The 13773-nt window shown below is 56.5% G+C and overlaps 1 protein-coding gene across 7 annotated transcripts in view; it reads left to right on the top strand.

Annotated features, from left to right (window-relative positions):
* Positions 1-12666, top strand: part of NT5C2 (5'-nucleotidase, cytosolic II) — a 55781-nt gene extending 43115 nt beyond the window's left edge. For 3 of the 7 annotated variants that reach the window (XM_025201247.1, XM_025201246.1, XM_025201244.1), the window contains 12 exons: positions 134-191; positions 2107-2200; positions 3444-3497; positions 4590-4673; positions 5663-5704; positions 6891-6998; positions 7326-7392; positions 8403-8573; positions 9549-9600; positions 9896-9956; positions 10486-10662; positions 11358-12666. In XM_025201247.1, the coding sequence (XP_025057032.1) occupies positions 134-191; positions 2107-2200; positions 3444-3497; positions 4590-4673; positions 5663-5704; positions 6891-6998; positions 7326-7392; positions 8403-8573; positions 9549-9600; positions 9896-9956; positions 10486-10662; positions 11358-11636 (1247 nt within the window). In that variant the 3' untranslated portion in view covers positions 11637-12666. The remainder of the gene's footprint in view (positions 1-133; positions 192-2106; positions 2201-3443; positions 3498-4589; positions 4674-5662; positions 5705-6890; positions 6999-7325; positions 7393-8402; positions 8574-9548; positions 9601-9895; positions 9957-10485; positions 10663-11357) is intronic. The other 4 variants (XM_025201245.1, XM_025201250.1, XM_025201248.1 and 1 more) reach the window with 2 other exon arrangements.
* Positions 12667-13773: the final 1107 nt, after the last annotated feature.

Genomic DNA, 13773 nt, shown 5'->3' with positions numbered 1-13773 from the left:
GCAACTCATGATGACACCTGTTATTGCTGTTTGGATTTAGTTACATGAACATCTCTTTTTCCAGCAGTGCACCCCAAAATTATTTTAAGTGTTGGTTTCATCCTTGGATTAATTCTGTTTTGTTTCTTTGCAGAGACTTACCTGTTGGCTTGCCTAATAGATTTCTTTACTAATTGTGACAGGTATACGAGGTATGTATGCTCTCGGAGTTCATACAACTAACAGTGTGGTAATTTTTTAAAATAACATCTGCATTTGTAAAAAATCAAATACAATGGAACAGCTCTGTCAAGTTTTGAACCAATCCCCATTAGGGCCAAAAGCAGTCTATCCACTGCCTTCAGCAGACATAAGATCAGGCCTTTTTTACTTTTTAATGTTTGGTGAAGTCAGTGCTGAAGAGAAAGCCAAATTAAAATCTCAAGACACTGGCAGTATGGCTTTTCCTTCGTGCTGTGCACCTGCGTACTGTATGGGTTGCTCCAGCTCTGCTAGAGAGGGACAGCTGCTAAGTACAGAGGGAGGGACTGGTTAGTTTGTACTTCCCCACCATCCTTGGTGTCTCTGTTAAGACTCCGACAATAATGCCAAATACGTTGTCTTGATAACATGGACGCTTGTGATCTGAGACCACGTCACTGTAAGCACCGAGGCCGCCCACCAGCTCTGCCATGTCCATTTTCAAAGCCTGTCAGCTGAGGCTGTATTTGAATCGGACAAGAGTTCTGTGCCCAGAGCCATTTTGATTCCAGGTTTCATGACTTAAAAACCTCACTTAGTCAAAAGTGAAATACCTGCCGTGGGTTTGACACAGCAAGAGGTTTCCTTGAAGTGTTGAAGTCTGGCTTGATTAATTTTCAAGAACCCATTTTCCAAACTTGTACAAGGATTCTGGATTTGCTGTTTACAGACGGTGTTTTGAAGTGTTTCCCCACGTCGTGTGTGCACACAGGCACTTCCTTCCCTGGGCTTTCTCCTGAGTGTTGTCGCATTCGCAGCATGCTTGATTTAGAAGAGTAATATTGAGACACGTGGCTTTTTCTTTTATGTTTGTGAGAGGGGGTTATGTGCATGGGCTTTCAGACAGGTCTAAGTTTAGAAAATGGAGTTTGCTTTTTGAGACTCCAAATCTAGCTGAGGTTGCACTGACGACTCATGGGACACAGTTTTCCAGTCATTCAGCATGTGAGGTTTCACTAAGATTGAACACATGCAGTTTGCCCAGGGACACTAGGATTGCCATTCTGGATCTGGCCAGGGGCCCATAGACACAGCCTGTAACCTGTTGTGGGCAATTATGGTATCATTTACCTACAGGAGAAGTTGCTTCCTAATCTGTCTAAATTAATGGCTGGCTCATGCCCCAAAGCTTTGGGTTTTAGAGCCCCAGTAAATATGTGCATATGTGCATAGCTAATTCCTTTTGAAGGCTGCTAATGTCAATTCTTGGCCTCAGTGCTATCTGGCGGTGGTGACATGAGCTGCTCAGTGACGGGTGTGTTTGAAAAACTGCCATATTTCCTTTTTCAGGGTTAAATGTGTTGATTTCCATTTCCACGGAATATCCCCCTCTCCTGGTGTTGTGAAAGCACATAAATAGCAGCTACCAATTTCCTTTCTCTACGTCTTTGGCTATTTTGTAAATCTCAATAGCCTCCATTTTCATTCATTGCTTGAATGACCTGTGTAACCCCAGCGTTTCAGCCTCAAAGAAATCATTCCACGTTTCTAGTTATTTTCCAGTATTCTGGTAAGATTGAGAGGGAGAGAGTAAAATCCCAGTCGCAAGGACCTGAAGCACCAGTACTGCTCTGTGGCCCAGTGGGAGCTTGCCTCCTAATGGGCTGAATGAGAACCGTGCTCAGGTAGCAAACACATCTCGTGCTGCTGAATATGCCAGGCGGGCTGCACGTGCTGCTGCTGGCAGCATTTCTCCTGTATGGAGAAAATAGGAAGCAGTTACCGCAAGCCAGAAACACAAGCCTTTGAGCTGTCTGGTCTCTCGGGGTTCCCTCCTTAGTCACAGAGGTCCTGTGACCCGTGCACATGTCTTCTGGCTGCTGGTCTCCCTATGACACGGCTGATCTCTGTTCTCTCTCCCCATAGCTGCGAAACGGGGTTTAAAGATGGAGACCTCTTTATGTCCTTCCGGAGCATGTTCCAAGACGTCCGAGATGCTGTGGACTGGGTTCATTACAAGGTGATTGGCACTCCTTAGCTGTGCACTGAACCAGACCCTTGATATGGAAGTGATCGGTGTGAGCCTGTCCCTGGAAAGGAAAGCTGCCTTGCCATCTAGCGAGCAAACACTAAACTGCAGATACTTATGCAGAAGGCTCCCTCCCTTTTGATTCCTGATCCCTGTCTGCTGTGCACAGACATCACTGTCCTCGCCTACGTTTAACCAGTGTCACCCCATATGCACCTCAGCCATGCGTGCATTTAATATGTTACATAGATGGTACAGACCAAGGGTACTCAGCCTTTTGGTCCCTCAGGCCAGATGAGGGGCATTGGGCTAATCCATGGGCTGGATCCAAGCCCACGCAGCAGGATCGGGTCCTGGGGCCCCACACCACCTCTGCCTGCTGGGATTGGGGCCCACACCACCGCTGCCTGGTCCTGTGTGTGAGGACCCGGCTCTGTGGGAGCTGTACCGCCCCTGACTGGCCTCCCGTGCAGGGCTACAGGCCAGATGACGTGATGCCAGAAGCAGGATATCTAGCCCATGGGCTGGGGTTTGAGCACCCCAGCTCAGACTTTTAATTTTTACAACACTGAGTTGATTGTAAACGGACTCCAGAATATTAACAGCTTTGTGTGGTCCGCAAGCTGTTTGTACCAGCTGAAGAAGCTCATAAGCTGGCTCCTCTGCTTGCTGCAGAGCATACGCAGGCGCACAGACGTAACACTAGCCGGGTTTTGTGATAATCAACATCCATGAATATGCCAGCCAAAGGCCCCTTTAGCTTCCCTTCTTGAGAGAAATCCCCTTGGGAGCATGGGTCACTTTGTGGGATTTGATCACATTTTATGCTTTAGGGAAGCATCTAATTTCTGCAAGACACTTTTCTTTTCATGGCACTTTTGCACAATTGACCAGGTGGATTATGTGCTGGCCTTTTGCCTTTTACTGATGTGTTGGGGATGGCTGATCTAGGCTCTTATTAGTACGGTGCATCCACTTTCTCTTCCGCTTTGATTACATTCCTTCCTGAAAGGACCACAATGCTGTTACAGTGAAATATTCCCCTGTATGTAAGCTCATCCCACCACAGCGATGGGCTGGATGGCTCGGAGAACTTCCCTAGCCTCATGCCCTTTGACTCCCTGGTTCAGATTCAGTGCCAGGTTGGCCTTTGCAGGATTTTGGCAGGATGGGCCTTGAGGTCTGTTAGGACACAGTTTCCTTCCTCACCCGGGTTGTGTTGTTTCTGTTTCAGGGCTCCCTCAAGGAAAAGACACTCGAGAATCTGGAGAAGTATGTGGTGAAAGACGTAAGTGTGGGGTTCACTTACGGTGCCACGTGATGTGCTCTCATAAGAATACAGGCAGGAAATGGAGGGGGAAAAATAAACCTGTTGATTGGTATTGCTGAGGAAGAAGACGGATAGCACTGTGGTTTCTCCTGGAGTAAGCAGAGGTCAGACCCAGTCTTCGTCTCAGTTCAGCAGTCCACGTGCTGTTGCTGCAAACAGCTCTTGAGCAGACTGTAAAAGCCAGAGGATCGTGGGAAAGCAGGGTTGGAAGGGACCTCATGTGGGCATCTAGTCCAGCCCCCTGCTCAAAATGCCTGGATCATCCCTGACTAAACCCTCCCAGATGTATCTCATGATAGAGGTGACAGTGCGGCGAGGCCCTGGTGGGGACGGGGACTCTTGTTACCCAACCAGTCACTCCACGATGGAGCTCTGCAAGCCACAGCTCCAGAGGAGAGGCAGGACAGCTGTGTTGTGCCAAGGCCCTGTCCCCCCAGTAGCATGCTCAGTGCAGTGGCTGGCCTGGGGAAGCTGAGACTGCAGCCTCCCTCCCGCGGTGCAATTGCCATTGTCTATAGCACGGGCCAGCAGCAAGCAGCATCCTGGAGCTAGGCCCATGCCCTATGAACCTCTAGGACATCGTTCGGTTTCAACTGCTGATAGCAGCTAGTTGGTGCGTGGCCCAGGCCTGCTGTGGGGAGCCAGGCCTCTACCCCTACCTGCAGACTGCTTTAGGTCATGATCAGTCCTTCTTACAGTGGCTGAGTTGGGATTTGCAATGGCTCCAGGCTGCAGCTGTCTCTAATTCTGAGGTCTGGTTTATCCCCTTCCCTAACCTGGGGTCGAAGCACTCAGACTTGGCCTACCCAGGGGCCCATTTTGGTATGTGCTCTGCCCAGACTCCAGGGACCTGGTCCACATCCTCACAGGGGAGCACAGGGTCCTGCTGGCTCCTGTGGGCTGGTGTGACTGGTTCTCAGCAGATTCTCTCCCGCTGGCTGTGCTCCCGAGGGGGGGCTGCGGGCAAGGAGGGTTTATTGTAACGTGTGTGTGCTGATCACCATGCTCTGGTTCTCCTGACGCCCCCCTCTCCCCCACGTGACATTGCAGGCGAAGCTGCCTTTGCTGCTGAGCCGCATGAACGAAGTCGGGAAGGTGTTTCTTGCCACCAACAGCGACTACAAATATACAGACGTAAGTGCAGCTGGAGCTCAGTGCGGCAGGGCTGGGGGGTGCTGGGGAGCTCAGCGTGACTGCTCTGAGTGTGCCCTGGGCACTCCTAGCGCGGCGGAGAGCCCTTTAATGGTTAAAGCAGAGGACCAGGCCTGTAACTCTCTCGGGCTTTGTGCCTGGCACTGCCACTGGGTCCCGTAGGGCCAGTCAGCCACTGGGAATTTTGGCATTGACCAGCACGACCCACAAAATCAACCAAAGGGAAAAAAAAGGCAGTAGTGCCGTAGGCTGAGGGAAGGCGCGCTCTGCAAATCAGCGGCAAGGGGTGGGGCAAAAAAAAGCAGTAGTGATGTAGACTGAGTGAAGGTGCCCTCTGCCGATCACCAGGGCCCCACCACTAATCTGCTGCGAAATGCCCCTCAAATCAGCTCTGCGGACCGCGAGCAGCCCGTGAAAAACCCTTTGTATTGCCACAACATTGGTAGGTCCCTACATACATTTCCATGACACGATTGTTCTGAGGTGCTTGGAGCAATAGGTCGTCCTGAACCGTGGACTGAATTAAGCTTCACTGTCCTTTGACCCATCCATGCCAGAGGGCAGCAATGAGTGCTTGCTCCTGTCAGAGAGAACCTGGGGATTATGACTTCCCAGGGGAATGAGGCAGATTTTATAGCCCTAGTACACGTGCGATGCCACAGTGTTATTGTGCACAGGAAAGTGATGAAAGATCTTTTAAAGGTCTGTAAAATGTATCCAAAGTATCTGGAGATTCCCACGGCAAGTCTGTTCTTTGACTGTAAAAAATGGCCGTGTTAACGCCAACGGATGCAAAAACTATTCACTCATTCATTGTGTCTCCAAATCTAATGCCAAAAACTACTATTGGTAAATAGCAGAAATAAGAAAAGTCTGCAGCCTGGAAAGGTGAAGGCTAGGACATTTGCTCTTATGAACTACACGACTAGGGGGCTCTTTAAATCTAGTAAACATTTTTAAATTTCTTTCAGAAAATTATGACTTACCTGTTTGATTTTCCACATGGACCAAAGGTATGTGAGTGCGGGGGGCAGATTTGGTAGCGGGTCATGTGCTTGCTTTGTTCAGTGTAGCAGGACAGGACTCTCATCCTTGTTCGTGCACTGTACGGGATTGGCAGGTTCAAACAAGCTTGCTGTTTAGCTCCTTGCATGGGGCCAAGAGCAAACAGGGTCCGGCCTCCAGGACAGCTGTCAGCTGTTTCAGCGCGGCGAGCTGTATTAACAGCACCGCAGTCTAATACCACTGGGTTTTTGCAGCCAGTTTCGTATGGATCTTGACACAAAAGTATGGATCTTGACACGAATTTAGGTTACTGAGGTATCTTGCAGGAGAGGGAAGGAAAGAGGGGGCTTGGGGTCAGACTCTGATCGCACTGGGGAGACCCCACTGACTTCAGGCATGTCAGTCCTGATTAGGCTGGAGTAAGCGGGGTCAGATTTTGGCCCTGAAACTTTTAAGTTAAATAAATTACCAGAGTTTGCTCCCTGTTTTGCCTGCTCAATGCGTTCATACTGATTATTTCATCCACCGCGCAGCGTGTAGCTCGGGTGCCATTTCACACATTCACTTACTGTTATGGGCCTGTCAGCAGCGCGCCTGAGCATACGTCAGCCGTGAAAATCAGTCCGTTATCTTAAACTCTCCAGAAGACACGGAGCAAGCAGTCCCCATCTCTGCTCCAGTAGCCCCTCCCCAGTCGTGCTCCAGTTAGAAGAGCGTTGGACCCAAGAGACCCTCTGCACCGTACTGTGAAGTCGATGAACCCCACAGGGGCTGATTTGTGTAATCGGGACCCTTTACCCAAAACCATCTCATCAGCTTTGTTGTGCTGCCTTGGTGCTGCCTGTCTAGGCACTGTCAACAAAACGCTGCATCGAAGAGTGGTCACAAGTGCTTGTGCCTCTGAGCCATGGTTTGATAAGGGGCAGTTGTTACGTGGCAGCTTCCCACGGCCTTTGAGAGAGCTTATGAGGTCGAGCGCTGAAATCAGGAGAATCTAATGAGCGGGGATCTATTCCGCTTGTCCTCCCTCCCCAAGGGGTGGCTGCATTTCTGCAGCGAGGGCCGTGATTCCCCAACGCTTCATTGCCCTGAGACCCTGGGAGTGAAAGGGGCAGTCGGTGCCACCGCTTGTGTTGTCAGTGAGAAGCAGAGGCTGAATCCAGCTCATGGTTTCTGTGTGTCTCCCTTTCACAGCCCGGGAATGCTCACCGACCGTGGCAGTCCTACTTTGACCTCATCCTGGTGGATGCGCGGAAGCCCATCTTTTTTGGGGAGGGCACGGTATTGCGGCAAGTGGACACGGTAAGTCCGGGAGTGGCTAAGGCCCGTACGTCACGAGAATGGAAGCTTCTCACCTGGTTTCTTCAGGCACCGCGTTTTCCAGCCTGGGCTCAGCACTAAAATTCACCAGAGGCCGGGCTGGGCTCTGTGCTACGTGATGCCTGTCACCACTGACAGCGCGACGTGGCAGTAACAGGCAGAACTGAGCCTGTGTGTTGAGGAAAGAGAAACACATGCTGAGGACAGGCTAGTGAAAGCTGCCCCTGCCCCCCTAGAAGGGCAGATGCAGGACAGAATAGGACAGAAGCCCTTTGAGGCCAACAAGTGATTCCCCCCTGTTCTGCGCAGGTTACCGGCAAGCTGAAGATCGGGACGTACACCGGCCCCTTGCAGCACGGCATCGTCTACTCAGGAGGTAAAGCAGGATCGGCCCGTTTTATAGAATCATAGACAATGAGGGTTGAAGGGAGCTCAGGGGGTCACATCTAGTCCAACCCCTGCTCAAAGCAGGACCAGCCCCAACTGCATCATCCCAGCCATGTGTGCCGAGCCTGAGCAGAGATCCAGCTCCCCCGCCTCTGGTCATAACCTGGCAGCCTCAGTTCAGACTCTGAGAGACATGGGAGTTGATAAGGGCAGAGCCCTTCTCCTCTAGTGCAGGGCTGTCCTTCCAAGTGGCCAGGGGTCGCACACCATGTGGGCTGCACCAGTGTAACCCAGCACCGTGCAGGTGCCCCCCTCCCTTCACTGCTGCACCGCGTGCCTGCACAGGTGCCTTTCTCGCACTGCGTGGCCTCCCGCAATCAGGGCAGTAGCTTATGTGATGTGACCGCCGGCAGATGCCCCTAATGGAGACACGTGATGCTGGGCAGAGCTGTGCCAATCTGGCGCTCATTGTGCCACGTCACAGCTGTGCCAGGGATGCTGTGCCCATCTGAGCAACACTCTGCTGCTGCAGCACACTGATCTCTGCCTAGTGGAGACGCTGCCTTCAATGGCACCTGCTCATTCAGTTCAGGGGAAGGGGAGAGCCAGCTCTGCCCACCCAGACACTGACCGCGGCTCGGTCCCCGTAGTGCTGGCAGGCCCTTGAGCTGGGACCTGTGTTGTGGGACAGCAGCTCTGGGACTTCAGAGGCTCTGCAGTGCTGTTCGCTGCAGCCTGGATGTGCCGCCCTGGAGCAGAGTTGCAGGGGGAGACACTCTCCCCGACCTGGCCCTGCTTTCTGGCCTGACAAGGGAGTGCCCTGGGCAAAGATGGCTCCTGGTGGCCAGTGCCTGTCTGCCAGCAGTTGCCTTGGGTGTTTGCAAGCAAGGCTTGTGCTCTGGTGCTGTAGCGAGAGGCACGTGTCTGAGCCAGGAGCACCAGGGCCAAGGAGAATCTCATCTGCAATTGCCGGCCCATCCTGTTTTCCTTCCCCCTCAGGTTCCTCCGACACCATCTGTGACCTGCTGGGCGCCAAGGGCAAAGACATTCTGTACATCGGAGACCACATCTTTGGAGACATACTCAAGTCCAAGAAGCGGCAGGGCTGGAGGACCTTTCTAGTGATCCCGGAGCTGGCCCAGGAGCTGCACGTCTGGACTGACAAGAGCGGTAAGATGCTCTTGCCCTGGCACACGTGCAGTGCTCAGACAGGCTCTGACCTACCCTAGAGAGATGCCAGGGCTCGAGGGCCTGCATTGCTCCAGAGCCATGTGCTACTCCCCCGAGGCGCCCCAGTCTCGTTGCTGACTGGCTCAGGGCATCCCCGCAGCGGTGCCCACGGCTCGCTGGGCCTCTTGAGCGGCTGCTGCTGGCTGGGAAAGCAGCTCCTGACGCAGCAGCATCCCCTCTGCAGATCAGGCCTGTTCAGCACGAGCAAGGGCTGCCCTCTCCCTCCGATCACCGCTCTCTTCCCCACCCCACCATCTCAGCTGCCCCAGCCCTCCTCTGGGGCCCCGCTGCCGTGTCTGGGGCGAGGGGCGTGCGGCAGTAGCCGGGAGGGTCAGATTTACTGCGCACAGCTGTCCTGAAGGGCTGCGAGGCACCCGTGGTGCTCAGCAGCAGGGAGGGAGAGGGTGGGAGAGCAGCGGGCTTGCAAGCGCTCAGAGGCAGGCGGGGGAAGATCAAGCTGGAAGCAGGTAACGCTGGTCTCCGCCAACCCCTTCTCCCAGGGCCTGGCTTCTGGGGACAATGGGATGCGAGGGGCGTTCACTGCGGCTGTGTCCCCATGCGCTGCTCCCCCAGTCCTCACAGCAGCAGATTCCAGCCTCTTCCCTTTGCTTCCTGCTCCTTCGGGGCTGCTTAGAGGACAGGAGCCTTCCCCGGGCTCAGCCCTACAGGCCTGGCCCTGCTGCTGTTGCACCACCCATGACGTTACCTGGGCAGAGGCTGCTGGTGTGTGCCCCCAGCCAAAGGGAGCGAGCCCAGAGGGCAAACCCAGGGCCTGGCTAGGACTGGGCAGAGCAGCCGTCAGTCCCATCCTGGGGGGCAGTGGGGCAAGTAGGAGCTGATGCTTTGGCTCCCGGAGGTTCTTGGCTTCACCGGCCAACCTGGTTTTTGGCTGTTTTCTCCTCTGGGATCCTCCAGCCCTTTTTGAAGAGCTGCAGAGCCTGGACATCTTCCTGGCAGAGCTGTACAAGTGAGTGTGCGAGCCCTCATCCCCCTGCCCCTCCCCCTGTACGGGCCCCGAAGGACGGGCCGGGCAAGCCCTCCAGGACACAAGGGGAAGCCAGGCAGAGCGCGGCTGTGGCTTGTTCAGCCGTGCACGGAGCCTGGGGTTGGCCCCCGGCATCTCTTCTCCCAGTTCTGTGCGGGGACCACAGCACCATCCTGCCCTGATCTCTGAACAAGATCCCTGCAGAGCTCCCACCCCAGCTCCCCCCCACGCAGCAGGCCTTTCAGACCCTTCTGTTTGCTCTTTCTCCGGTAACCAGGCACTTGGACAGCAGCAGCAACGAGCGCCCGGACATCAGCTCCATCCAGAGACGCATCAAGGTATCAGTTGCAAACACCTTCCCCCCACCACAGGATCCCTAGGGCTTTGCTGCGGGGACCCAGCTCTGGAGCAGGGCACCAAAAGGCAGGCAGCGCTTCACAGCCCTGTGCAGCCTGCCGGCCAGGAGCCCAACACAGGCTCTGTGTCACGAGGCTTGTCCCTGGGTATTGGGCCGGTGCATCTCTTATGAATCTGGCCTGCTCTAGGCCCCGGCCCTGGCTCCAGCCCTGGCAGGGATTCAGTGCCAACTCAGAGGTGCCAGCCAGTGGCTCAGCCTTGCTGCAGCCTGGAGCCTCTGTGGGGAGGAGTCGTCTCTCCCAGTCCAGATCATCAGGGCCCCAGTTAGATGAGAGCTCAGCTCAGTGCAGGGTCACGGGCTCCAGTACAGTGCCTGCCCCATGCTCCAGTGCCCAGATGTTAGAGCCCCAGGGGGCTGTGAGACCCCCCCTTGGCACCCTGGAATCCCAGTCCCTGCCCACTCTGCCCCCACGGCTGAGCTTGCACCTTCCATCTGCCCGTTGCTTGCAGAAAGTGACCCACGACATGGACATGTGCTACGGGATGATGGGAAGCCTCTTCCGCAGCGGCTCGCGCCAGACGCTCTTTGCCAGCCAGGTGATGCGTTACGCAGACCTCTACGCGGCGTCTTTCATCAACCTCCTCTACTACCCGTTCAGCTACCTCTTCAGAGCCGCCCACGTGCTGGTGAGTTGTAGCCCACGGAGAAAAAAGCAGCAAGCCCAGCAGGCAAGTGCTTGGTGGGCGGCGCTGGGAAGGCCTCGAGGACATCGGCGCTTGTGTGCAGTGCAGAGCCTGCGCTCCGGTCTCCTGGGGCAGCTCAGGGCTGGAGTTCCCTGTGGAGGTGATGTCTCTTTGGGAGCAGTTGATACCCCACTGGCCACCCAGGACAGTGTTCACAGCCCCTGCCAGACCGCAGTCTGGGCTGTCGGGGGGGCAGGGGAGGATGCGTGGCAGGAAGATAGCGGTGCAGAGCCAAAGGGATTGTAGGGCCTCGAGACTTGTGTTTAGAGCAGTGCAGAGCTGGGGCTGTGCTACCCTGCAGGGAGGAGACCTAGCCAGGGGCGCCATCTCCATTTTGGGCTGGCACCTGCCCTGTCTTCGTGTTATTGGCACAGGCCTGATTTGTTCTGGGTGCGGGGAGCGTCCCTGCTGTCCCCAGAAGAGGCAGTGCCTGAGAGCAGAGCGAGGCCTGCTGCAGCGCACCCTTGCTCCGGGGATTCGCTCCTGCAGCCCAAGGGCCCGTCACGTTTCTCCCGTTAGCTCTATCCTGCCCCACGGCCAGCCTGCCGGCCTGTGTGGGATGAAGTGCAAGCCTGCCGTATTTGTCGACGGTTTCCTGTGAGCGCCCACATTCCTGAGCAGCTGTGCCTGCCGGACAGCCCCTCCTCTTCCTTGTGTTTGTGCAGATGCCGCACGAGTCGACGGTGGAGCACACGCATGTGGACATCAATGAGAAGGAGTCGCCCATGGCCACCCGCAACCGCACCTCGGTGGACTTCAAGGATTCCGACTACAAGCGGCACCAGCTGACCCGCTCCATCAGCGAGATCAAGCCACCCAACCTCTTCCCGCAGACCCCACAGGAAATCACACATTGCCATGATGAGGATGACGACGAGGAGGAGGAAGAAGAGGAGGAGGAGGAGGAGGAGGAGTAGGCAGGACACACGGAAGCATCTCTGAAGACAAAGCGTGACTGTAGCAGGGAGGGGGAGCGGATTCCCATGGTGGGTTCTGGGGCGACGGGGGGATGCGAGTCTTTCGCAGGCGCCTTCAGAAATTGCCCAAACACTCGAGCCAAATTCCTGCCGCCTGCCGGGGCCCCGCAGCCCGAGAGTGCAGACGGTTCGGGATGCCGCCGGCCTGTGTCGCCAGCTGCTGCACCCATCACACCCCAGGGCTTCCTGGGGACGCGCCCGTCCGGTTTTCACCCGCGCAGCATCCTGCGAACACTTGGGAGTTGGGGTGGTCGTGGGGGGGCCGGGAGGGGCCAGCAGCAGACAGAACAGTTTGCGAAGGATCCTGCCCGGCCCCCTCTGCCCCAGATCCACACCAGCCAGTCCTAGACGCCGTCGTGTGCAGGGAAGCGCCCGGGTGTCCCCTGTACGTGGCCCTACCTTCTGCCTCGGCGGCGCTGCGGCCCTCCTGCGCGGACGACGTCACACGTTCTGGGTTCGCTGCATCTTTGTCACCTGGTGGCAAAGGCTTGTTCCGTCCGTCCCCGGCGCCTCGCAAGTCTCAGCCTGCCGGGCTGCCGTTTCATCCAGAGGGCCGGGCGCCGTCGGTGGCTGCGGCCCCCTCCCTCCAGCACAGAAGCAGGAGCAGTGGAAGGCAGCCAGCAGGCTCAGTCCTTGTCTGGGGGCCTCACCTGGTGTCCCCTGAAACGGGGGTGGTGCAGGCCGGCCTGCGAGGGCCCAGCCAACCCATTAAGCACTGTCGTCTCCAAGCCGTACGGCGTGTGCGCGGCCACGGGAACAGCACGGCGCAGCAGCCTGCCCGTCCTGGCACCGTGTTGCCCTCTGGATGGTGCCAGCAGCGCAGAGCGCCCGGCTCTACCCCATCAGCCCCTTGTTCCAATCTCGCGAGTGTCTTCAACCCCGTCCCCTGTAAGCTTCCTCGACAGACGAAGCAGCAGGGCTCGTCCTGCTGCTGGGGCAGGCGCCGAGTCAATAAATGATGTTTCTAGTACGAGCGGGTCCTCGCCTTGTCTGGTTGCCTGTCACCGCGGGAAGGGTCGGGTCCACAGCCTGCCCTGGCCGTGTGGGCACAGGAAGTACGTCCCTAAGGACAGAGGGGATCAGCAGGGCAGGCGAGGTGGGGGGGCCGCCCCATTGCTGCCAAGCACTTGTGCTGAGGCCTGTAGTTGGTAGGAGCTCCCCAGCGCCCTTGAGATCCGGGAGAGACGGGTGGTGGGATGCAGCGTGTCCAGGGCACGGGAGGTGAAGTGTGCTCCCTTCACGGAGCCCCTCGGCAGCCTCGCAAGGCGGGTCCGGTCGGTAGTCTGGGCCGAGGACGCTCTGCGCTGGGGCAGCTCTGCCGCAGCCTCCGCGGGGAGCAGGGGGGAGAAGCCAGAGCGCAGCTGGGCCGGGTGCAGGACCTGCCCGTGAGGAAGGCCAGCAGGAAGGAGGGGCAGCCTTGACAGCCCTTGCCCGAGAGGAGGTCCATGCCCACGTGGCACCCTGCATCCTCCTGTAACAGTCCTCAGCCCGTCCCCCCACATTGCCTCCCCAAGCCCCAGCTCAGGGCACTAAAGACCAGTTGCCCCCAGTTTGCTGCCCTCGCTCTTGTGGAGGGGCAGGCGCTCCCCGCGCCCCGGTGCTGCCCGCCAGCGCCCACCCTGCTCGTCCAGCCACCGCTGCCACGCGAGCCCCCGCACCCTGCCCTAACGCCACCCCTCCCTGGGCTGCCTGCCAGATGGACACATAGCACCAGCTCTCTCTCCCCACACGCATAGGTCTGCACATACATGCACACACAGACACATGGAAACACAGCCCCTCACACCACTACATCGATACATCCCGCCCCCCCTTCCATCCAGGAAGAGCACACACCAACTGCTGCAGCTTCCTGAGCCTGACGAAGGGGTTTTGAACCCGAAAGCTTGCTTAATCACTATTCTCCAACCATTTGGGTTGGTCTAGTAAAAGAGATCAGATTCACCCAAGGAACCTTGTCTGCCTGTGTCCTTAGACCAACACGGCTACAACCTACCCCCCCACCCCCACCCCCTTTTATGTATTTACTAGCAAATCGCCCGTCAAGACTGGGGGGGGGGATGGGGCCCCGCCTCCG

This window comes from Alligator sinensis, unplaced genomic scaffold (assembly GCF_000455745.1).
Source record: "Alligator sinensis unplaced genomic scaffold, ASM45574v1 scaffold61_1, whole genome shotgun sequence".
Taxonomy (NCBI): Eukaryota; Metazoa; Chordata; order Crocodylia; family Alligatoridae; genus Alligator; species Alligator sinensis.
Note: the sequence above shows the minus strand (reverse complement) of the source record. Positions and strands in the feature narration are given on the sequence as shown.